The sequence below is a fragment of the Cyprinodon variegatus genome, unplaced genomic scaffold (genome assembly GCF_000732505.1).
Source record: "Cyprinodon variegatus isolate N-32 unplaced genomic scaffold, C_variegatus-1.0 Scaffold319, whole genome shotgun sequence".
NCBI lineage: Eukaryota > Metazoa > Chordata > Actinopteri > Cyprinodontiformes > Cyprinodontidae > Cyprinodon > Cyprinodon variegatus.
The window spans coordinates 592,502-615,808 of NW_015150772.1; the positions used below are offsets into that span (position 1 = coordinate 592,502).

A 23,307-nucleotide genomic window follows, 5' to 3' on the forward strand; every position below is an offset into this window, starting at 1 on the left:
ACTGATTCTTAAATTTAATCTGTGCCATTATACTCTTTTAGCAGTCCTTTAAAAAAGTAACACCTGTATACACTGATATTTAACTGCTGAGTTTGTGGGGTATGTCTGATTTTGAGGTAAATTTGCAGGCAGACATTATCTTTAAAAACAGGGTTCGCTATCCATTTTCTCTTTTTTTATAATTAAAAACATTGCAAAGAGGGTCTTAAGCTCAAATATCAAACTCATATTCACCAATTAGAAAAAAAAATGATTTAACAATGGTGATATTCTTACTGTACTTAGCACTATATTAGCACACTCCTTGATACTTACAAAACATCGATCACTTCTTAAAAAGAATCTAAAAAGAGAATGTATCTCCAATTTAAATGAAGTGCTTCACTTTGTAACCTAACAATTAATTAGGTTTACACAAAATTTATTTATTATAATAGTTTTCCAGTTAATCCATTGTAAACTAATTGTATTACATTGTAATTTCAACACTCGTTACCAATTCAAGCAAACAAAAAGTTGGAGCTACATTCGTTGTTTAGAGTGTATAGAAGCTCACACCTGCTGATAATTAGTTCAGATAAGCAGCACCTGACTGTTTCCTACATATCAAAGCTTAATGACATAAAATAATAAATTACATATTATTATATATTATTTTCAAGGATTTGTTTCAAAGGAATCTATTTTATCTATAAATATAACCCATAAGAAATAAAAGCATATGCAATGATTGAAAAGTTTTTCTAATATTTTCAAGGCTCAAATGGTGCAACTTTGCATATAACATGCAGCAAAAGTGGTTAAAAAGTGCATATAAAACATTTTAATTGATTCAAGGTCATGTATTTGTTCCAAATACAAAAAAAATTAATTTAAGTGTTGTGTTATTTCTGTATCTTACCACAACTTGCATAATAAAACATTTGGTTCTTCTACACTGCTAATGGAAACCCAAGGACACCTCTAGTTTAATGGTGCCTCCAATTTGTTTCTGAAGTCGGAACTCTGTTCTGGGAATGACACCTCACCCAAGTTAAATGGGTTCTAGCTGCAAGTCACAACACCAATGGGAGTTGCTCATTATTGTGGCCAGAGACCAACAGTCCTGCTGTTAGAAGCACAGGTCGTCAACAGACACCCTCCTCTTGGTTTTATTCATTTAAACACTGAAGCCTGTTCACAATTACAGGTTGTAAACAATGCTGTGTCAGCTGCTTAGATGCCATATAACGGGTAATGCTCGTCCTCAAGGTCCAGGCTCCTTTTATATGTGTCCCTGGTCCAACACATCTGATTTAAATGCCTTAATTACCACCTCTTTATTCAGTCAAGTGCTCAATGATCCTGCTAATGACCTGAATATTTGACTCAGGTGTACTGAAGCAAAGACAGATAGAAAAGTTTCAGGATGCATTGAAATTAAATCAGCCTCAAAAGTGCATATAAACAGCAAAGCTAATTTATACTTAATTGAATTATTATGTGCACAAGCTGATATGGGAAAAAATTTCAGGGGTCTCAGGAACCCGGGGAGGGGGTTACGATTGGTCTCAAACTGTATCAGAATGTGAATCCAAATAAACATAAGCACCTATAAAAACCAAAATGAGTTTTGGGGTTCATATCCCAATATGTTTTCACTATTGGCATCACACAGCACTAGTTTAATGTATTGTTGCCGTTTGTCTTGGCTGTCCTAATGACTTTTATAAACCTTTTTTAAAATAAATTTGGTTTCCTGGTTTCCAAGTGTTTTTCATTACAGAACCAGTTAAAGTAGATGGGCGAAGCAAAAGCAATGTCTTTAACCTAGACCGGGCCTGCCTTGAGGGCCGACTTGGGGCAGGCTTGACCTAGATCAACCAGCTTCAACTACACACCTTTCAACTTCTAATCAGCAGTGACATCCCCACTGACTGAGCTTCCCCACTGTAGCCAACTTTAGCTAATTGGGCTAAAAACTTAGGTTTGGGCAGATCTTTTTTTAAATTTTTTTTATGATTATTTTTTTTTTAATATACGTGGGAAAAATCTGTTAAATTTGTTGTTGAAAAGTGTACACTTGAACTAATGCTAATAAAAAAATGAAAACTAAAATGTTTTCACTTCCCTCATTATTTGTTATTCCTTAAGCAGCTATGTACACAAAGCTGAAGTTGATTTCCACTTTGTAGGTACAAACTTATGAAATTGCTAAAGGGATATTGTTGCTAACTTTAGCTTCAGGTGTAACGTCAGTCCCACCCATCTCTAACCAATGATTCTGCATTGAGCACCATATCCAGCTGTGCAACATGGAAAGAAAACAGATGTCTGTGAGTGGTTTCTTCTTTTTCATACATTGTGGGGACCATTTTCTGAAAAAAACAGCACATTGTGGGAAATGTCCTTGTGGGGGCTGATGCCTGGACCCCTTGGGGGGAACTGCTGTGTTTGGGTCTGGGGTCACGTTTAGGACTTAAGTATGGATAAAGTTTAGGTTGGGATTAAAGGCAGGAAAGAGGATTCTGTGGTGGAAAATATGTCCAACGGCTGTTTGTGTATTTTTGAATTGTGCACATGTGTCATTGCCCCCTCCATCACAAGTTTCTACGCTGGAAACGCCTCCGTCAGAATTAAATGTAATTTACCAGTCCAACAGACGTTTTCCGACCAAAGCATCCATTTTCAGACCCTTTTGCTCCTTTAGGGCACTCAAGCCATCTCTGAAAAGAATCTCCTTAACACACACATATAACCGGCCGAGTTCTCTCCTACTTTCTCTTCTCTTTTCTATTACATAGAAAACAGGCTTTCTTTTCTGGTTAGGTTTGTCAGGATTGTTTTCGGCCATTGATGCTCCAATTTACTCAAAAGAGTGAGCAAATAGCTAAAAAAAAGCTGCAACAGCAAACAAGCCTGAGTGTACATATTCGTTCTGTGGTGTAATGGTGGAGCACTAGCCAAACAGCGAATGAGTTATGCTTAGAGCCTACATAAAAACATCATGGTGGCATGAACGCCAAATGTATGATTGTCCAGCAAGTAGCCAAACTTTCAACAGTAGATGAAGTAGATTGGCTAATGTTTTGTAGGCCCCACCATGACCAGAGTTCATGGATTTAAATTTTTTTCGGGGGCGGGGACCATAAGTCCAATAATGGCAGCCATCAATTAAGTCATTTTAGATGAATCTGGACACATAAGTTCTGAGAAGAATCCTCTTTTATACCTTCAATGTTAGAAACTAACCTGTAAGGGAACCCCTGACCCTTTAGGGTAAGGGATAAAATGAATATGGATAGAAATATAAAGTTGTGGGTGTGTGAGCTATGGACTTACTGATGAAATTTGTCTGGCCAGTATAGATGGTGTACTGCAGCTCATAGGAGGTGACGCTGAACTCGTCTTCTGAGGTCCAGTGAACGGTGATGGTATCATGGGACGCAGTGCACAACTCATCCCTGATGGATGGTGGGTTGGGCGCTAAGGACAAAGGATAAGAAAATAATCAGCAGGACATTAACTTTTAAGTTCAGCTTCTTTTCTTAAGATTTTAAAAAGACAAATGAGGAAATCACTGTGATGGTAAATAACTGATATTTGATCTAGTTTCATATTGATTCCACTGACCCAACATGCTAAACTGGTGCCAGAAAATCAGAATCTGTTGGGTCTAACAGTTTGACATTTAACAAGAACATGAAGGTTAAAGATAGAAAATCCATTATAGTTGATTATTAGTTGTTTTGTTAAAAACTTTAGATAGGGGGAGACACAAAGCACCACTCTAAAATGGGCATTGCCCTGCAAAAGAATTCATGCCATTTGATACAAGTACAAACTTACATCCACTTTATATGAAATTTAGGCAGTGGATCAACAAATAGCACATTTTTCGTGACAAATGTTTACAGTGTTTAAAATATTGCATGTTTTTATCACAGAAATAATTTTTTACACGTATTTAAAACCATCTATCCTCTTAAACCTCATTATTTTATGGATGTAGCAGAAGGACATGTGAGAAAGTTCAAGATCATTTTCAAGGAGTATACAACTTATGTGGTCGTTTGTTTCCCTTTTTGTCGTCGTAGTATATGCATCTATATTAATTAGTTAGATTACATTTTGGGGCTTAGAATTAGTATGGTTCTATCCCATACTGTACTTTACAGCATCACCGTAAATAATGTCAGTATTAATTAGAATATTTGTGCTTTGACTGTTTATGAAAATTAAACAAAAAAATTCATATGAAAAAGACAGTACTCACCTGTTAAGTAATCTAGACCCTCTAATATCTTCTTCTCTCGGGAAAAGTCAAGAGCGAAGTTATCAAATGCTTCATTCAAGTTCACATCAGGAATAAGTACCTGGGAGGACGCCGTCGCCATTGCCACCCTGCAGAAATGACCAGGGCAGAGAACATGAGAAAAAAAAAAATCAGCAGAAGGGTAAAAGTACAAAGGTTCAGAAGGTCAGATGGGTGATAGAACAGTAGAGAGAAAAAGTGAAAAGATGAAAGGTGATGAGGGTGGTTAGGAGGCAGGGGAGTGAAAGCAGTGAGGTTACTTTAGGGGAGAGGTAGTAGACACAAGAACAGGTGTGAGGGATAAAAACTCAAAAAGACCCCCGCACCATATCTAGTATGTTCTGAATGCCTTTAACGTTGTGTTGTCAAAACAGATATGAACTCAACAGCAACTGAAACCCCTCACAGCTCTGCAGCAACGTGTGCCTGCTTTGAGCATGAGTGAGCAGCCTGTGGCAGGAACCACAGCTTCAGCAGAGTTACACTGCAGAGTGTAAAGGTAGGCATAAAACACTTAAAGGCCTTCAGATTCACAGTCCTCAGCAAAGTGAGTGAGGGCTAAACTAGACTGAGCAATATAAAAGATGTAACACCGGCTGTAGGCTTCTCAACAAGATCTTCGTTCAAGAGACAGACTGAGTGAAAGGCGTCTCCAGTAGAAGGATAGGATATAGTTAATAAAGACAGCACTGGCTTTTAAATGATGGATGATTTTCAACACAGGCTTGACACTGATTGCAGGAGCTGGTTTGATACAACAGATTTTACCAGCAGCCCTTTAAGTGGATTTCGGAGGTGGAAATTAAATAAAGAAGGAGTTACACTGCAGTGAAAGATTTGATTTAAAAAGTTAAACAAAGTCCTATTGTCAGATACATTAGAAGTGAGTCTCTTGGGAAACTATGCAAAAAGTTATGTAGGATTTTCCCTACATACTTTTACTTTTAATTTACAACCACAATTGCAACTACAATTAACATAAGCAGTGACTTCAGAAAAGCAGGAGTGGACATATCCTCCAACGACCTTTGTCAGAAACAAAAACATTTTTATCACTTTTTCTGCCTTACTGTGTGCAGAGCATTTGTGTCATGACCCACCTCTCTGCCACGTTCCTGGCAGACTGGAGGAAGCGGGCATGGTCGTTTTCCTTCAGGCTCTGCTCAGCCTGGGTGATGAGGGCGCTGGAGCGCTCCAAGCACTGACGACAGTTTGCAATCTGCTGAGCCAACTTCCGCAGTTTCATTACCTGAAACAAGCACAGACACACTGGATGTTATGACAGATATATTGATTTAAGCTCATTTGCACAGAATAAATCTTGACAGGATTAATCTCTGTAATTATTGCTGTTAGGATAAGAAGACTATTTGTGTCTTTTTTTCTCCATGGTAAAATCTCAGACAAGAATAGTATCTTTGTAGTGTGTTGCCTTAGAAACATTTCAATATAAAATCTCTGCAAGAGGCTTTATCTGCAGAAAATCTCTCTATCAAACAGGTTATTATTAAAGAAACTTCTAATCTAAAACATATCCCCAATGCTTGAAGATCATACAGAATCACTTCACAGTGTTTTGTGGGACTGTCTGTAGTACATAATTGTAGAGGCAAGCAAAAAACGTGGCAATTTTCAATTCTTTTGATATACTTCCCTGGCCTTAGATACAACAAACAAACACTTATCTTCACATAAACAGTCACACATTTACTTTAGACTTTAATGTTCTGTAACTAAAAAGTCTCCTTTCACGGATGACTGAAAACAATGGCAAATACATCTGCTCCATCCAAATGCATAATCAGAAACATATGGCAAAGAAACAAACATCTTTACTTTGCTTAAAACCACCTTTGCTCACCGTGGCGTTGTGAAGACAAAACAAAAAGGCTGTTTATTTCACAACAAAAAAAAAAAAAAAAAAAAAAAACACTGAAAAAAATAGGCCCAACTCCAAAATTTATATAAAAAAAAGATTTTAATGGCTTCACTGAAAACAATGGCAAATACATCTGCTCCATCCAAATGCATAATCAGAAACATATGGCAAAGAAACAAACATCTTTACTTTGCTTAAAACCACCTTTGCTCACCGTGGCGTTGTGAAGACAAAACAAAAAGGCTGTTTATTTCACAACAAATAAAAAAAAAAAAAAAAAAAAAGGGTCCAGAATTTTTTCAATTCACTCAGTGTCATAAAGAATGTATAACACCGTTTTATTTTCATATTTAATCAAGATAAATTTTGTATTTTTGTGTAATTTTCATAGATATAAGCACATTATGCTTATGATAGCAAAGAAGTTAAATAATTAACGCATTTTCCGGACCATAGAGTGCACCTCAATATAAGCCGTGCCCACTAAATATTTTGAAAAAAAAATATGGAAACGTAGGTATCATAAGCCGCACAGGGCTATAAGCCACTGATATCTACTGAACTATCCCCCACCAAACCTCTACATATAGCACCTGGAGTAGCGACGAAGAAGAATGCTAGCTCCCATTAGCTTGTTGGCTCACAGGAGTAAGACCGTCTACTAAAAGATGAGGCTTCGTTGGCTCTTTTTTTCAGCTCTGTAGGAGTTGAGCCCAGTCTCTTCATTGGTTTGACAGCTTTAATGCAGCAAATGAATGTCAAAATGTGTGAATTCAGAAAATGTGTTCCTTTCCGTCCCTGCTGCTAGCATGTTCTTGTGCTAAATTAAAATTAGCCCCTTATTCTTTCATCTCCAACGTTGACTTCCTTCTCTTGGAGTCAGGGAAAATCAACAGAAAAGTCACACCTTCTTGAAACCACCTTCTCGGAACCATGCAACTGCATGCTTCAAAGCGTGGAAAAAAATATAGTTCGGAAAATACGGTAACTATGAAGATCAAGTATGCAGTCTCTTCACACTCTTTCCAGTTTGGGATTATTCAGCAGTGCTCAGGGGGAGGACAAAATCCTTAATCACTGTTTAATCATATATTAAAAAGCACAGAAGTGTTTTTCCAAAACAAACCACTGGACTTGTTTTCAAAGTTTGAAGACATTTGAAGACTACTTCATGTCTGAAGTAGTGTTGAGTTCCAGGCTTTATAGAGTAGCCCAAACAAAAGCCTTATTATGGCAATTTGAACCAAAACCCCATAGTAATTGGGACTCGTCGAGGTTGTCTTTGGCCTGCAAAACCTGATACTGGCCCATGCCAGTATCAGGTTGTGTAAAGGGAAGTCTGTAAAGGGAAGTCATTAGGGTCGTTGTTGGCCTGGCTAAACTGCCGAGAGGTTTTGGTTGCCTGCATGGCCGTTAGAATTTGAGATTATAGCGGGAAGGAATCAACTCTATTGCTGCACTATAGGTTTTTGAGAGTTGAAACCTGAGTCCTTACTCTCTGTTTAGGGTTGGTTTGCTCTCTTAACAAAAATGGCTTCCTTCACACCCCTTTCAAACCATCTATCTTCTTTGTCCAAAATGTGAAAATTATGGTCCTCAAACAAGTGTCCTTTGTCCTTAAGTTTTAGGTGGACAGCGGTCTTGTCAGTCAAAGACTCAAAGAAGTCCTGAATACTTATCCGAGGGTATGTACATATTTTTACATAGGTAGTTTATTGCAAAGTTTTTGCGCAGAAAACAACAGATACCTCATTTACAGTAGAAGCCATTGAAATTTCCTTGATGGGAACTTGACTGGTCCCTGGCTAGTCCCTTACAATTCCCTTTAAAACCTTTGTACTAAAATATTTAATGGACATTAAGATCTAAAGAGAAGCATCATCTCCTAGTCAGACCCTGTAATTTAGTGAAATGGTGGAGCCAGAGTAAAAAAATACAAACGCCCAGGAGAAGGCCAGTGGCTGGAAGTTGGAGGCAATTTCGCTGGCAGCTGCAGGAAAGTGGGCTGCCATTCAGCTGGCGTTTGACTGGTAAGGGCCATTTTGAATGGCTTATACTGTATGACAAACATTCCGACTTTGGTCACCATAGTTGGGTACATTTGAGTCATTCTAGCAGGTTTCAACCGTCCATGAAAGTACAGAAAATGGAGCTTATGTGATGTAGGGTAATAAATGCTAAAATTATGAAGACAGAACCTTTTTGTGTGCCACAAGACAAACCACAGTTCAAGGATGAGCACAGAATCAGCATTCTGTAATGCTGTTTCATTCAACTGTAATTTAAACATGGGTGTTCTGTAATGTAATTTCCCACTGAGCAGAAGGAAACAATCCAAGGTTTATTTGAAATTAAAGTAATCTATTTATCTTCACTCAGGCCCATATCCTGACTCTGAACATGAACTTAGTTTAACGAATTCCCCTCCTCAGCAAATAAACAAAGACTGCTTGAGAGTGAGAAAGGTAAACAAAATGAAAGATGCAGAGGAAAAAAAAACATTGGCAGCTTAGTGTACTGTTCCCACTGTAACCTTGAGCAGTCAGGAGAAAATTAAAAACCCATGCAGCGGATATCGGCAAAGAAAATGGACATTTCCAACTTGGAAAATATTTTACTTTCAGTAAACAGCTAAATACTAATCAAACCTGGCATTTATGCTTGGGAATTACTATCAGGTATCATCTCCATGTTTGCATATTTGCTTCACTGTAAAGGATTTTTCTTTGACTTAGTGTCAGAAACATACCTTTGAAATGAAGTGAATCATTACCTAACTGTATCCAGCAGATGATAAAAGGTGTTCAGTGTCAAGTCTTAAAGCTTGAGGCTTAATGGAGTGTTAAACTGATGTCTCAGCCAGTCTTTCTCTTAGCCCCTCATGAACAACATCTGAGCTGGTCGGTGACTGGAAACAAGCAAGATGGCTTTAATGATGGGATATTATTTGGCAACATCTGCTGTGAACAAAATTTAAGAGATGATTGCTTTGCTCGCTCAGGGTAATAGACAATATAGCCCAGGCTGAGAGGGTTTTTGTTTGAGCGTCTGTTTTATTTAAACAGGTGAATCTATGTGATAAACACTCAAAAAATGAAAATGGAAACTGGTCTCCCCTACAATGTTATCAAGGTTGAAATTATTTTAAATACAGAAAGAAAATACTGAGATGTTATCATTTTAGGATGAAAAACATTTTCTTCAAAGTCATCCTCTCTCTTCTATTCTAGAGCTTAGCACATAAAACAAGCACATATAACCACCACAATCATTTTCCACTACATTGTACAGATGTGATATCAAGGCATACAAATATTTAACTTCATTTATGTTGGTATTGAACCAGTGTCTAGTTTTCTTTCTCCTTAAGGACAGCTTCCTATACCTGCAGGTAAATAAGCAACCAGATCTGTAAAATATAGTTTATCGTCAATCAATTATAATAAGCGAGTTTTCAAGTCTCACCAGATATAACTCAATTCAAAATGCCTTTACTGATCCTTAACAGAAATTAAATATAGGACCTAATAAGTTGTTTTTCTATGGAGTTGTTGTATATATTGATATTTGTAGACAGGAAGTATATGCTTTTGAATTCTTAACAGGATGCACACCGTTTTTATTTTATGAAATCCTCTCCAGAGGCTCCTTTCTTTTTCTACTTGTTGAGCTTTTTCAAAAAATTTTCTCTGATGCTGTTACCTTAGCATTTGAGGGCAGAAGAGATCAGGCTCTCTCCAATCGGCTTATAGAAGATATTCAGCATCTGAAGGACCTCAGCTCTCTTAAGAAGTAAAGACTGCCCGGTACCCTCTTGTAGGCAGATTACCAGTTGGGTCTCCAGTCGAGCATGTTGTCCTCTTCTCCAATGATGTTAATAGCATTTGACTCATTTCTGTTTCTTCTAAAAATCTACAATTATCTCCCTTGTTTTGTCCAAACTCAGGATCAGACTATTTGTTTCCACATCATGCAACAACCAGCTGCCTATACTCAGTTTCTTTTCCATCTTCGATGCACCGAATGACCAAAGAGTCACCCAAGTATTTCTGCAGATGAAAGGACTGCAGAAATACAGAGTTGAAAGTAAAACAATTATTTGAGTACTGTCCCCTGGTGCTTCTGTGCTGTTCATTACCTACAGTAATTAGACAGCTGAACCCTTAGTCTTGCAAACTGTGGTCTGTGTGTCAGGTGGTCTTTGATCCAGGTATTTGTTGATGCCTCCACCTGAGTTTTCTAGAGTTACTGATAATGTAAGTCAGGCTGAATCTTGTTATATGCACTGTTGGATCATCTAATCTGGCTCATAGGTAATACAAATAATTATTTAGCCAACATCTTAAGCCATCCTAGGAGAGCTGAACAATGCAAAGCTAAACTGTCTGACAGTCTAATAATAATTATATTCTAGTTTAGAATAAACTTTCAAACCAAGCAGCCTGAACTGCATTGATTTTAATGATATATTTGACTCAGTATTAGCCGAGCCTATTGACCTGGATCAAGATCAGGGACAAAAACTAGTCCCTGATGCTGAAAGAAATGATGCCAGTCATACTACTAAAACACACACATTAAACTTTTGGAAGGAGCGTTTTACTTTGACAGGAGGTAACTATGAGAGCTCGGTCTCCCTCATGAGATCCAGAGCTCATTAGGAGGAGGTAAGATTAAAGACTGGAGTACCCGTCTCATTACTGTTTTCAACTGAGAACTGGATCAGCGTTCTATTTAAATATGTAAGTGTGTTTTCCTGATAGTTTTTTTTTGACTATGTGATGTATTCATGTTATGCATTTCATTCCTTTTTCTTGACCATTTTCCACAATCTAACATTTTTATTTTCTTTGAATTTGACCTATATCCTATTTCTATCATCTGCTAGAGAGCCTAAGACTCATGAGAGAACATGTCTTGTCTTTTGTCTGCAAGCTTCAGAAATACAGACAAACCTCCTTGCTCTGCAATGCATACACAGCAACATACACACCTACTTATCTATTTACATGCCTTGTCCAGATATATTTAATCTTTCAACAAAACCTTTGTGCCATCTCAACGGATTGACAACCAGTGCTGTGAATATTTCTCCTTGGAGAGACTCTTTTGTGAATCCCTGGACGCTCAGACAGGAAAAGCACCTTTGTTATACCCTTGTTAGGCTAGTTTACATAATACCCTTTGAAAGTCCTGGGCTTCTCTTGGAAACCCATGAGTGAAGTTCAGAACAGTTTTTACATACAGGTCAGCTGTCTGCTTCTCGGAGACAGAATACTAAAGAAGAGGCCTAACAAATATATATTCAATCCACAGTGTGGTTGCTTTATGGTGCACTTTCTGCTATAAAGCAGAGATGTGCTCTGTAGATCAGGCATTCTAAAATCTTCAACTAAGAATTTGACACAGTTGAATTGTATGGCTTAAGAAATTCTCTATCCCCAATCTTAAAATGAATCTGTTCATAGTTAAATGCAGACAAAAAAACATTACTTAAGAATGACCCATAAGAGATTTAAAGTTTCTCCAGCTGAAAATGATCTAAGATAGTTCTCTCTATGCATCAGTCAAAGTCCAAAAATCAGAAGAACTACTTTAAATTGTATGACAGTGGATTCTGCGCAAATAACACCAGAATAAAACAATTGTACAATTAAAAATAGGAGTTTAAACTATTAATTACTTTAATAGTACCTTCATTTATTTTCTTGTTTTTCTTTCAAACAAACAGAGCTGGGACATCTTTCCGCATATTTTTAAACAACTGGTGAAAGCCCCCAAAAGTCTGCAGATGTAACTTCAATATTCTCAACCTGGACCCCAAGTCTAATTCTTTACCTTGGACTCTTTGATTTTGACAGCGATGACCTGTTTTCTCTGGCGGATGATCTCTACAAGCTCGTCACATTCCTCCACAAGCTTGGCTTCATGCATGGCTGTGTTGACCTGGAAAAGAGTGGGAAAAAAAAACATATTTTACACATCGTTTATTTTTCATCCACTGTTAAAAAGTTAAAATGATTTCCTCATTAAAGTATTTTTGTACATCTTCACAGCATTCGTTTTATTTATGAGTTTTATTATGCAACCTGAACACCTGGAAAGGATGCCTCCGGCAACATATGCACCTGGTATGAAATACTGGTGATGAATGCAGAAGAGATAAGTAATCTAACACTAATTGTTTCACAGGAACAACCATAAATCATTATATTTCAAAGCTGATGTTGGTCCAGCGGGAGGAAAATGCTTTGCCAGCAACAGGTGGTAACCTGAGGTGTACTGGTCCCAGCTGGTTAAAAAAAAAAAGATGTGGCTATGTTCAAAAAACTATTTTATCAGTGAAGGGATGGAGGGAGCTCTTCACAAAGATTACCAAAATTGTTGCAGGGATGCTGGACATACACTACAACTTGTTCATTAATGTTACCAGAAAGGTATTCGAAAATTCCAAAACTTTGCAGAAATCTTTTTTTAGGAGTAAAAACAGACTTAAAATGAATAAAATCCTAGAATCTTGCACTGGAAGTTAGTCACACTGATAGCCTCTGTGATATACTGGAAAAATATGCTTACACTCTGCCAATTTAATATGTTCTGTGATTATATTTGAGCCAAAGCTGCCGAGGCAACTCAGCATCACTTCCCTGTATGAGTCCAACATAGTTTAACCAGCCAGCTCTAAAAGTGTTTTTGCTGAATTGCAACGAGCCCCCAGCAAAAGGTCTGCCAACTACATAATATAATTACACTGAAAGGTTCAGAAACACTTACGGCAGGAGTTTAAATGAAAAAAAAAAAAAAGATGGATCCAACAGTACTGCTCAGGCAGTGAATAGAGATGATAGCTGAGCTGCAAAGTGTGCAAATACTAGACTTTTCCTTTTTGAAATATGAACTATGGTGGTTAGGAATCTGTCAAGGATATGAGGAACTGTACTGGAAATGTTTATGAATATATGAGTTAGAGACTTCATCCATCTCTTCAGTGAAGCAGCACATGACTGAATGAGATTGCTTCAGGTTTCTGCTCTCTCTGCTGTAAGAATTTTAGATTGATTTAAATTAAACAGTGCTAAGTACAGACTGTTCTGCAGAGCATTGATGCAAGGATGAAATAACTGCATTTCCGATAAAGCAGAAAAAGAGAAGCTTGTCTTCTCTTGCACTAGGCCCCACTGAGATGTACTTTGTGTACAACAAACTTCACTACATTATGACAGGAGTCCCACATTCTGTAAGTAGGACCGGGAGTGTATCAGAGAAATTGCAAAGTTTTCTTTAGAAGACTCAGAAAACAAAGCAACCCAATACAGTGCAAGTTTGAGGCTTTAACAGTTTAAGCAGCCAACTTCAGAGCTGTCAAAAAAATGCACATGTGCTGCAGGAAATCTCTCCTCACCAAGGCGCCTGCCATCAGAAATGTTCTCCAACGCCATGTACATGCACCCGGCCCATTGCTGATTTATCTGCTTGACTGGGCCCAACAGAATGTTTTGTCAAAATAAGCCATGCATGAGGCCGTTCTACTGTGCAACGACTCATCATAATTTATACAACATTCAAGAACACTATGGGAAGATAATCCCCTCAATTTCTCTTGCTCAGATGCTTGAAAGATATATATATATATAAAAAGAAAATTAAATTAAATATGGATAAGGACATACTGATCAAATTGCATAAACAAATGGCATCATGTTAATGTAAGAACCTCTTAATTATTGAAAAGTAAAATCAGGAATCAAAATGTTTTTATTTTTCCTAAAACTACAAGTGAGTCTTCAGAAGATTAGAAAATACTTATATTTAATTCAAATTCAAAATTTTATAGTAAATGAAGTGCTTATCTTAGAAATATTTCACATAGACACAAAAATGGTTATCTTAGAACAGACAAATATCACTTAAGACCAATAAAAATATTACACTACAAAAATATTTTCACATTCCCCCACCAGGAAGCTAAACCATGAAAGGTCATAGTTAAAAAAAGCTGGAGTGATCAAGAGTGATCAAAGTTATGCTTAACCCTTGTCGCTGTGCAAAGGAACAATCTGCATGATGTGGAGCTTAGTTTGTTTGGCAGTGGGTAGAGCCTGATAACAAAGGTGGGACTAACAAAGTAAGCTGGAATCATTTAAAACCGTTCATATTACCTCAGATGTGTGACCCTTGCTGCGATTGGTCCAGTCTGTTTTAGACCAGGGAGTATTGAGCTCTACCAGACTGGCCATGCTAGGTCCTGGTACCTTATCATGGTATTACTGGGCTGATTGAACACCAGACCTATCAGACAGGGTTGATAAAAAGTAGAACAAACCATGCAGTTGAAGTCATGGCTTCTATTAAAGCAATGTGGGAACACCTCAGCACACCCACAGGCTGATTTCCTCAATGGAATAATGTTGTAATAATTCATACAAAAGAAAAAGTCAAGCCCAAGTCCTGAGTACATAAAGAACTCTTTATAGTTAAGGACATAGTTATAAAAAAACAAAAAATTAGAAAAATTATTGGCCAAAATATCCTGCGATAGACTGGTGATCTGTCCAGGGTGGAACCCGCCTATCGCCCATAGACTGCTGGATATAGGCACCGGCCCAACAACCGGCCTGACGGAATAAGCGGGAGGAGATGGATGGATGAATGGATGTCAGAATTGTGTGAAAAAAAGGAAACCTTTTACATGCTTTTTTGCACTTAACATTTCAAGTTTATGTTATATTACTTATGCAGGGATTTCATATATTTGTATATTTAATCATTTTTTTATTATACAAGATTAATATGGCATTAATCCATTCCTGATAATAGAGTTGTCTACAGTAAGCACCCCGCATATTAACATCACCTTTTTTATTTATTGATTTGCTACAACAGTGTCATGGTTTTGGTTATGCTGTGCTTTACTTTGCTCCTTGTTTTCTAGTTTTATTGGTTTAATTCCTATTTTGTTGTAGTTTCTAGATTTATGTTAGTTCTCAGGTTTTTCTGTTTTCCTCTGTTACCCTCTTGTGTGTGTTCCTTTCCCCTTGGCTCCCTCATTGTCTCCTCACACCTGCTCCTTGTCAGCTCGTTAGCCCTGCCATTGTCTCAGTCAGCTACATATACTCTTCCTCTGCAGTCACTCCTTGTTGGTTCCTTGTTGTTCCTGGTCCTGTCGTTGCTGTTCTCTGCTCACTTCGTCTCTCCCTGGCTCCTTGTGCGTGTTTTCCCCTGATGTCTCCATGTTTCTGGTCTGTTACATTTTTAGTTGGATTTTTGGATTTTGCCTCTGTTATTATTGTTTGCATTAATACTACAAGAATTCACCTCAGCCTCTCTGCCTCTGCATTTGGGTCCTCTAAACCACAACCAAAACGTGACAAACAGTGCATAATAGGTACATTATATTTTGTACATTAAATGTAAAAACTCTGCAACTGTTTCAAAGCCAAAGTCCATACAAAGGGACTGTTCTCCAAATAAATGCTTGAAACACATCATTTACACAAGAAATAAAAAAAAAAACTGCTTCGGAAGGGCAATTTTTTTTTTTTAAATATATAAAAATGCCCAATCAGTCAATAAGTAAGAACATTTGCCTTTCTATATATTGTATGTCTGCTTGCAGTTCAGCAAGTTCTCTGAAAGTGATATGTAGTTATCAAAAGTTCTGACCATGTAAGATGGCTGTCAGAAGACGTTACTTGCTGGGTCCTTAAGCACATATGACACTGACACGCTCAGCTAACGCCTGAAAGGGGCTTATTAAACTACTTACTGTAACAGCAACCCATGGCTCCACAAAGCTCATTATTACCCTGCAATCCACTTAAGCCTCTTTATTCACATAAACACATATACTCAGTGTTTCCATCTTTGTAAGGACACTCACTGAAACAACACAGTCCCTCAACCTTCCTTCAATGTTTGACCTCCACCAAAACCAAATCCTAAATTTAAATCTAAAACTAAGTCACAGACAAACAAGTAACATGGGATTTATAAATAATATTTTTATAGAAACTAACATAGGTCTCTTTAAGAAAGCCAACAGAAATGCAAACAATATGACAAACAACGTCATACAGACAAGAATACACCAGTATGGATCACAGTGGACTAAAAAAAGATCATTTCTATTACCGACATTAATGACTACCTCCAACAAAAACAAAAAACACGACCTTCTGACAATTACTGTACTTTCTACAAATGGCCTCTTTACAGCTCTGCTAAAAATATCAGCTAGATGTTAAAGAACTGGCAATCCACAAGCGAACAGACAATGTATATTTTTTTTTTGTTACAGATTTTTCTTTTAAATTAAAATCTCAAAGTCTCTATAGCATAAGGGGGGTGTTGGCCTATAGTTATAGCAGTGAGCTTATGCTCTGAGAAGGTTGCAAATACTTGGTACAAGACTCCTAACCCCACACTGCTCCACGGGCTCCGCACAATGGCAGCCAACTGCTCCAGAACGGGATGGGTCAAATGCAGAGGTAAATTTCTCCAATGTGAGATTAATAAAGTTCAATTATTTTATTACTTTGGTAGAACTCACAGGCAGAAACAGTGTTTCATTAAATGATGCCCTGGTTAAGCTTTACCATTTACCTTGACTATACCCACAAAGCTACAGATGTGTTATATGTTAAGTCATGTGCTTGCTGCTAATTTTTGTCAATTTTCATGTTTACTCTATGATTCAAGCATCCACAACCATGTAACTTTTGTGTGACAATTCTTCCCAGAATTTCATACTAAGAGCAGTCAAAGAAATTACAAATCAAAACACGCTGTTCTCTCTTTTGCACTCAACAGGCAGGGCCTTATCTAAATTATGAGATATTACAAAATGTAGCAGATATGATGTGTGGTCCTACACAAGCAGGACAATAGTAAACCCTATTAGCAATACCATAAGCCCCATTCACAATAGACTTTTGAAACCTTGCTGAAAACGGTCCAAGCACAGTAACCGAGATAACTGTTGAGTGTAAATGGAACGCAGCTGAACTGGACAGTGCCAAACACAACCAAACCATGCTAAATCTAGTACTAGTGCAACAGTAGGGCTCAGCATGGTTCAGCTGTGGCTTGGTTCTCTAATAACAAAGAGCACATGAGCAGAGCACTTCATCTCACTTCATCTTTGTCATGACATTCATTTCAATTGGGTTTCTGCTCTCTCAAGATCAGCTACACATACAGTGCCTTGTAGAAGGACTCAAAGCCCTTCAACTTTTTTGTCAACTTACAGCAAAGATGTTACGTCTGTTTTACTAAAATGTTTCTGTGACAAAATAACAAAATAGTGCACAATTGGGGACTGAAAAGAAGACAGGCCATGGTTTAGATTTATATATGTGTATGTGTTTGGGGTCACATTGAAATTTCTTTATTTTTTAGGGAAAAGCACTGTACTTTTCAATGAAGATAACTTTGAACTAGTCTTAACTTTAAAGAAATACACTCTATACATTGCTAATGTGGTAAATGACTATTCTAGCTACAAATATCTGGTTTTTGGTGCAATATCTACACAGGTGTATAGAGGCCCATTTCCAGCAACTATCACTCCAGTATTCTAATGGTACAATGTGTGTGCTCATTGGCTCAGAAGGCTAATTGATGATTAGAAAACCCTTGTGCAATCATGTTCACACATCTGAAAACAGTTTAGCTTATTACAAAAGCTACAAAACTGACCTTCCTTTGAGCATTTTGAGTTTCTGGAGCATCACATTTGTGGGGTCAATTAAACGCTCAAAATGGCCAAAAAAAGATAACTTTTCTCTGAGGCTCAACAGTCTATTATTGTTCTTAGAAATGAAGGCTATTCCAGGTGAGAAATTGCTAAGAAATTGAAGATTTCCTACAACAGTGTGTACTACTCCCTTCCGAGCCCAGCGCAAACAGGGTACTGCGGGTTCTATTTAATGAAGATGCCAGTTGGGGACCTGTGAGGCGTCTGTTTCTAAAACTAGAGACTCTAATGTACTTTTCTTGCTCAGTTGTGCAACGCGGCCTCCCACTTCTTTTTCTACTCTTGTTAGAGCCTACCCACGGCACCACTGTGCAGACCATGCACTGAAACATAACTTTGAAAACAGGCCAATCCTAACATGTAAGAGCTTTAAATTTCAACATTTTATTTACAGTTACTGTCCTGCTACTTTCCTGCTATACAAGAGAAATCCCTCATCATAATGCTACCACAATTGTTGACTGTAGGGAGGGTGTGTTTAGGGTGAAACTTACAGACTTAGACAACTCTTCATTTTGTATACACAGAGTGTATACAAAATGAAATTTAGTTTTGAACAGCTCTCAGAACATTTCCATTCAATAAAGTGCTGCAGTGATCAAAAGTAAACAGTGTTGAAGAAAACGCAAAAACGCATTGATATGGAAGTTCAGAGAAAAGAAATGGTTTCAACAAAACACAGAGATATAAAAGTTTATATTTGTATTATCAGACCAAAGCATTAGTGATATTCTTCTTACTACCTATTAAATAGACCTGCCAGATTAGTGCAGCACATGAGGAATATTTATGGTCATTATTATTTGAACCCCCCTCAGCTCAGCATCTCTACAGCTCTTCCACAGTCTTGAATTGATGCTCTTATTAATTTAGTTTGCTGGACAGATCTTGGTAGATTCGTAGTTGTTTTCTTTTCAGTTCATTTTGTTGCATAAACAAAAAAAGGAAATAAAGTTAAATGAGCTGTTTGTGTATTCCAATAAAATCCCACTGAAATATAGTATAAAAAGTGAGAAAATATGAAAAAGGGCCTGATGCATGAATACATTACATATGTTGGATATTATAACTGCACAGAAATGTGTAGTAATAATAAATGAGCGATACATTAAAATGCTACAATATTATCATAATCACGAATACAGTTTATATTTTTATAAGCCTCTTTTGTGGTGGCTACTGTTGACTTTCTGTGTTATACATAGTTCAGTTGTGAATTCAAAGAGTGGGCTTCACTTAAGAAAATATGAATGAAAAAAATATGGTGAACTAAGTTTTTCTATAGATATGACTAAATAAATGAGCACTGCATTTGTAATGACACGTACTGCTGGCGGGGAGATCTCCCCGATGCATTTGTGGAAAGGTTAGACAGAGTATCTGAGACTAGAGACAAAATATCAGGCAGCACTCCAGCCATCTTCCACAGCTGATTCATATTCTGCACACAGTGGGATCAGTTTCAGAGTACACACACCCAGACAGGTCCCCACTAATGACTTGCAGCTCGCTGCTTAATCGGTCGACATACAAGTCTGAGCGTTTAAACCCAGTAATCTTCTGCCTGATGTGATTCTTTCCTTTTTTTCCATCCTCTCTAAAAGCTCATATGGAACTTTAAATGGAGGACTATGGGTTTGAAACACTGGCTGCTACTTTGGCTGCTTCCTTGATAAAGAGCTTAATCCACAATAGCTCTGTCTGAGTGAAGCTTCTAAGCAGCAAACACCTTATTAGAAAGTTCACACTTCTTATTGCTGCAAGAATGCCCCCCCTTGTAAGTAAACTGTGGTCTTAGAATATAAATTGCATGTGTTGAAGAATTAATGTAAAAAAATGACCAGATTTATGTCTTGAAGGGATATGCCTTGAATATTGCATTGGAGATTGAAATACATCAGTGTAAAGGCTCACTGGGAATTTAAAATGAACATGTTCAAACGACACTTGGACATGTATGAGCGAGCACATTTTATCAAATAAATAAATTAATAAAAAAGGCAATAGACTTCAAAACAAAGGGAAACCAGAATTTGTATTTGCCAGGCTATTTTTTCAGTTAACCATAATTAAGAGGACATTTTTTTATTAAATAGCCAAGAGGTCTTCTTAAAGGCACACTTGGTGACCTAAAGAGTTGATGCATATGAGTTAATTTAAATCAGGAGTCTTCAACATTTTCCAGGCCAAGGATCCCCAAACTGGTGCCGAGATGGAGCGGGGACCCCCTAATTATATATATTGTATGAAATTGTGCTATATCAAACTGGTCCTATAGTCACTCTGTTACAGATGGAGAAAGTAATTTCGCCCTGGGATTATTAAAGTATTTCTGATTCCTGGTTGATGGGACACGTGTTGTGAATGAAACGGTGCCCAGCTTGAAAGAGCTCCTGTGTGTCGCTGAATGTGTGCATTGATGACTGAAAGACATCTTCTGCACCCATTTATCTGTTTACTACAGTGTGTTCAATTCATGTTAATGTGTATTTAAAGACATTTCGATTAGTGGAAAAATTGCAGGGGGGAAGACCTCCGTTTTAAATGTTTCCTTGGGCTAATATACAACGCTTGACACCATCAATGCTCCCCTCTTGAAATACCAACTATTTAAGTTGGGAGAAGACGCACCATCTTTGGCCAGGTCATGTCCCCTAGAAGAACATATGGCTTTACTGCCACAGGCTCTTATACAGTCATAGCACAAAGACTTTTGTTCTAATGGTTTTGCAGCTGCTCTACTATTGCTCATGGCTGAGGCGAGGAAAAAGTTTAAACCTTCTAAGGAGACTAAAAAGAAAAAACATGAAAGGGATCATGTGTGAAAAAAAACAAGAGTCAATCTTGGAAAGGAGTTTGTTCGTTGGTTGAAGGCTTAAAGAAGCCTGATGTAAAATCAATTGTCTTTTCTTAACTTTATTATTAGACTAGTAAGTTAACACTGCTTCTAGTATACAGTCGTATACTTTTTTTTTTTTTATTTTCAATATTTAGCAGAAGCAAAATACGGGAAGTTATAGGTCTAGTGCCCCTAGTGGCCAAATGTTACATGGTGTACCTTTAAATTATCTGGTCCTATGACATTAAGGCATTGGCATGACTACAGGTGCCTTCTTAAGGCAGTCTTATTTATACCCACAAATTCAAAGCTTAGCCAAAACTTTGGTGTTACATTTATGCCACAAAACCAATGAGACATCTGTGAACAAACACATCTATGTGAATAAACAGTTATTTGGCGTATTTCTTTTAAAATCGAACACATGCATGTTTGAAACATGTCTTCTGGTCTCCCTCAACTTTGACTCATATGCATCATCTGGGTGGATGAAATGCAACCAATACCAACCAGCAAATCAAAATACTACACCAAGCATCAGAAGATGTAATAGAAAATAACCAATTAACATTTAATCAGGGTACAAGTATCTCCTCTATTCCTTCACACAATTTAATATAATGCTAACACATTTCTTTAGTGTAGTTTATGTAATTTACCGACAAAATAGCGAGGAATTTTAAAGGTTGAGGAAGTAAGTTTTATGTTTTTAATAAAAATATGAAATGCAGAAAAAACTTTTATTCAGTCCCCTGTACTTGTGTATGCTAAAATAGATTGCAGTATAATAATCTGAACTCAGAAGTCATTTATTTATCAATCCACACACATCTCTGTGATATATGATGTCAGAACAAATATTGTTGTAGATGCATTCCAAGCTTTGTTATGTCTTTCATGGCCAAATGGCATCAGGAAGAAAAAGATCTCACTAGAGATTTCAGGGTTTAAGTTTTAGGGAAATGTGAAACAGACACTCTGGACAGATGAGTCCACAACTCATTTTTTTTATAGCTTGTTTCAAACTATATGAATTGCAAAAAATGTAAATCTAAATAATCTTTTTTTTTTTTTTAAATAAAAGCATTTTTTTCTTGAATTGAAGAAGTGAGATACTTTGCCAAACACTGAAAAATAAAATTAACATTTAAAATAAGACAAAAACATCTGCATTGTCTTATTTCAAGTGCATAATATCTAATAATCTTAGTTTAACAGTAAAACTGCACATTCTATTGGCAAATCATCTTATTTACCTACTCCAATTAAGGGTAAATACACTTAATTTAGAAATATTTACTTAATTCTAGATATTTTTTGCAGTGTTGGATTCGTTCAATCAAGTCCAGAGTTGAGAATCTGTGGCAATGACCTAGAAATGTATGTTTACAACTGCAAATGCATACCACACTATCAGGTTTTTATTTCAAAATTGTTTCGTAAAACCAATGATCTTTTCTTTTTCCCACTTCCAGATTTCTCTCCACTGATAATATGAATTAACCTCATTTAAAAAAGGTTAATGGTATAAATATATTTATCTTCTAGACAGTTATAAAAAAACTGGATAAATCCCACTGAACTGCATAATTCTAAAGAAAAAAAAATCCAAATGCATTTACAGGAAAAAATGAACCCAATTCAGGCTGTCAGTAAGGCAGAAGAAAAAACATCAAATATTGCCTTAAAGGTAGAGTTCCCCCAGGAAACAAGCAGCCTACTCACAGTCAAGTCAGCACATCCTTTCTAAGACTGAGGAAAAGCTAATTCCCCAATGAGAAGCCCTCACTGCCGTGTGTGCTGACACACTGGAAGAGAATTCACACTATGTTTGATCTTGTCTTTGGCTCCAATACAGTACGCTTGCAAACAGAAAACGGAGAAAACCAGGTCATGCTCAAAGCCCTTCAGAGATTTCTTATTTTGAACACACTCGTCTCGCTCCGCTAAAACTCCCACTTCCTTATTCCTTTTTTGTGTTGTGTTTCATTATTACTGAGCGTTTTCCTCTTCACAGTCCCTGAGTCCTTTCTGGCCAAAAAAGAAAAAAAAATCATTGGCAGTCACACTAACATTCAAAATATGTCCTTTTTTAGCCCTTTTTGGTGTGTGCCCCGCCGACCCTGGCTTTTTGTTTCTGTTTTACCCCTTTTCTCCTGTCTTTAAATATCCATATCTTCTCATTAGCTTTCTGTCTTATCCTCTCTTCCCATTAGAGTTTACCAACCCCTGCGCTTTAATGTGGTTTCACCCAAATGCATTTTGACTTCATTGCCCTGTAAATAATTCATATCTAGACCTCTTAGTGCTAAGATCACATCAAATAACAGCTTAAAGGGGAGTTATTTAAATAATCTCCTTAAGATTAACCTTTTTAACCACGATATGGAATTGCTGAATTATTAACTTGAGTCTTAACAGGATACTTGAACGCTAACCTGTATAATAACGAACGGATCTTTGTAACTTGTCTAAGTGATGTTGATGAACATTTTGCGTGTACTAAATAAATCACACAGCAATCATTTAATTTTTGATTG

At 37.1% G+C, this 23,307-nt stretch overlaps 1 protein-coding gene across 5 annotated transcripts in view; it reads right to left on the reverse strand.

Annotated features, from left to right (window-relative positions):
• Nucleotides 1-23,307, reverse strand: part of mid2 (midline 2) — a 208,221-nt gene that overhangs the window by 27,771 nt on the left and 157,143 nt on the right. For all 5 annotated transcript variants that reach the window (XM_015384686.1, XM_015384684.1, XM_015384687.1 and 2 more), the window contains 4 exons: nt 12,012-12,119; nt 5,395-5,543; nt 4,256-4,383; nt 3,322-3,465 (listed from right to left, as the gene is read on the reverse strand). In XM_015384686.1, coding sequence (XP_015240172.1) covers nt 3,322-3,465; nt 4,256-4,383; nt 5,395-5,543; nt 12,012-12,119 — 529 coding nt within the window. The remainder of the gene's footprint in view (nt 1-3,321; nt 3,466-4,255; nt 4,384-5,394; nt 5,544-12,011; nt 12,120-23,307) is intronic.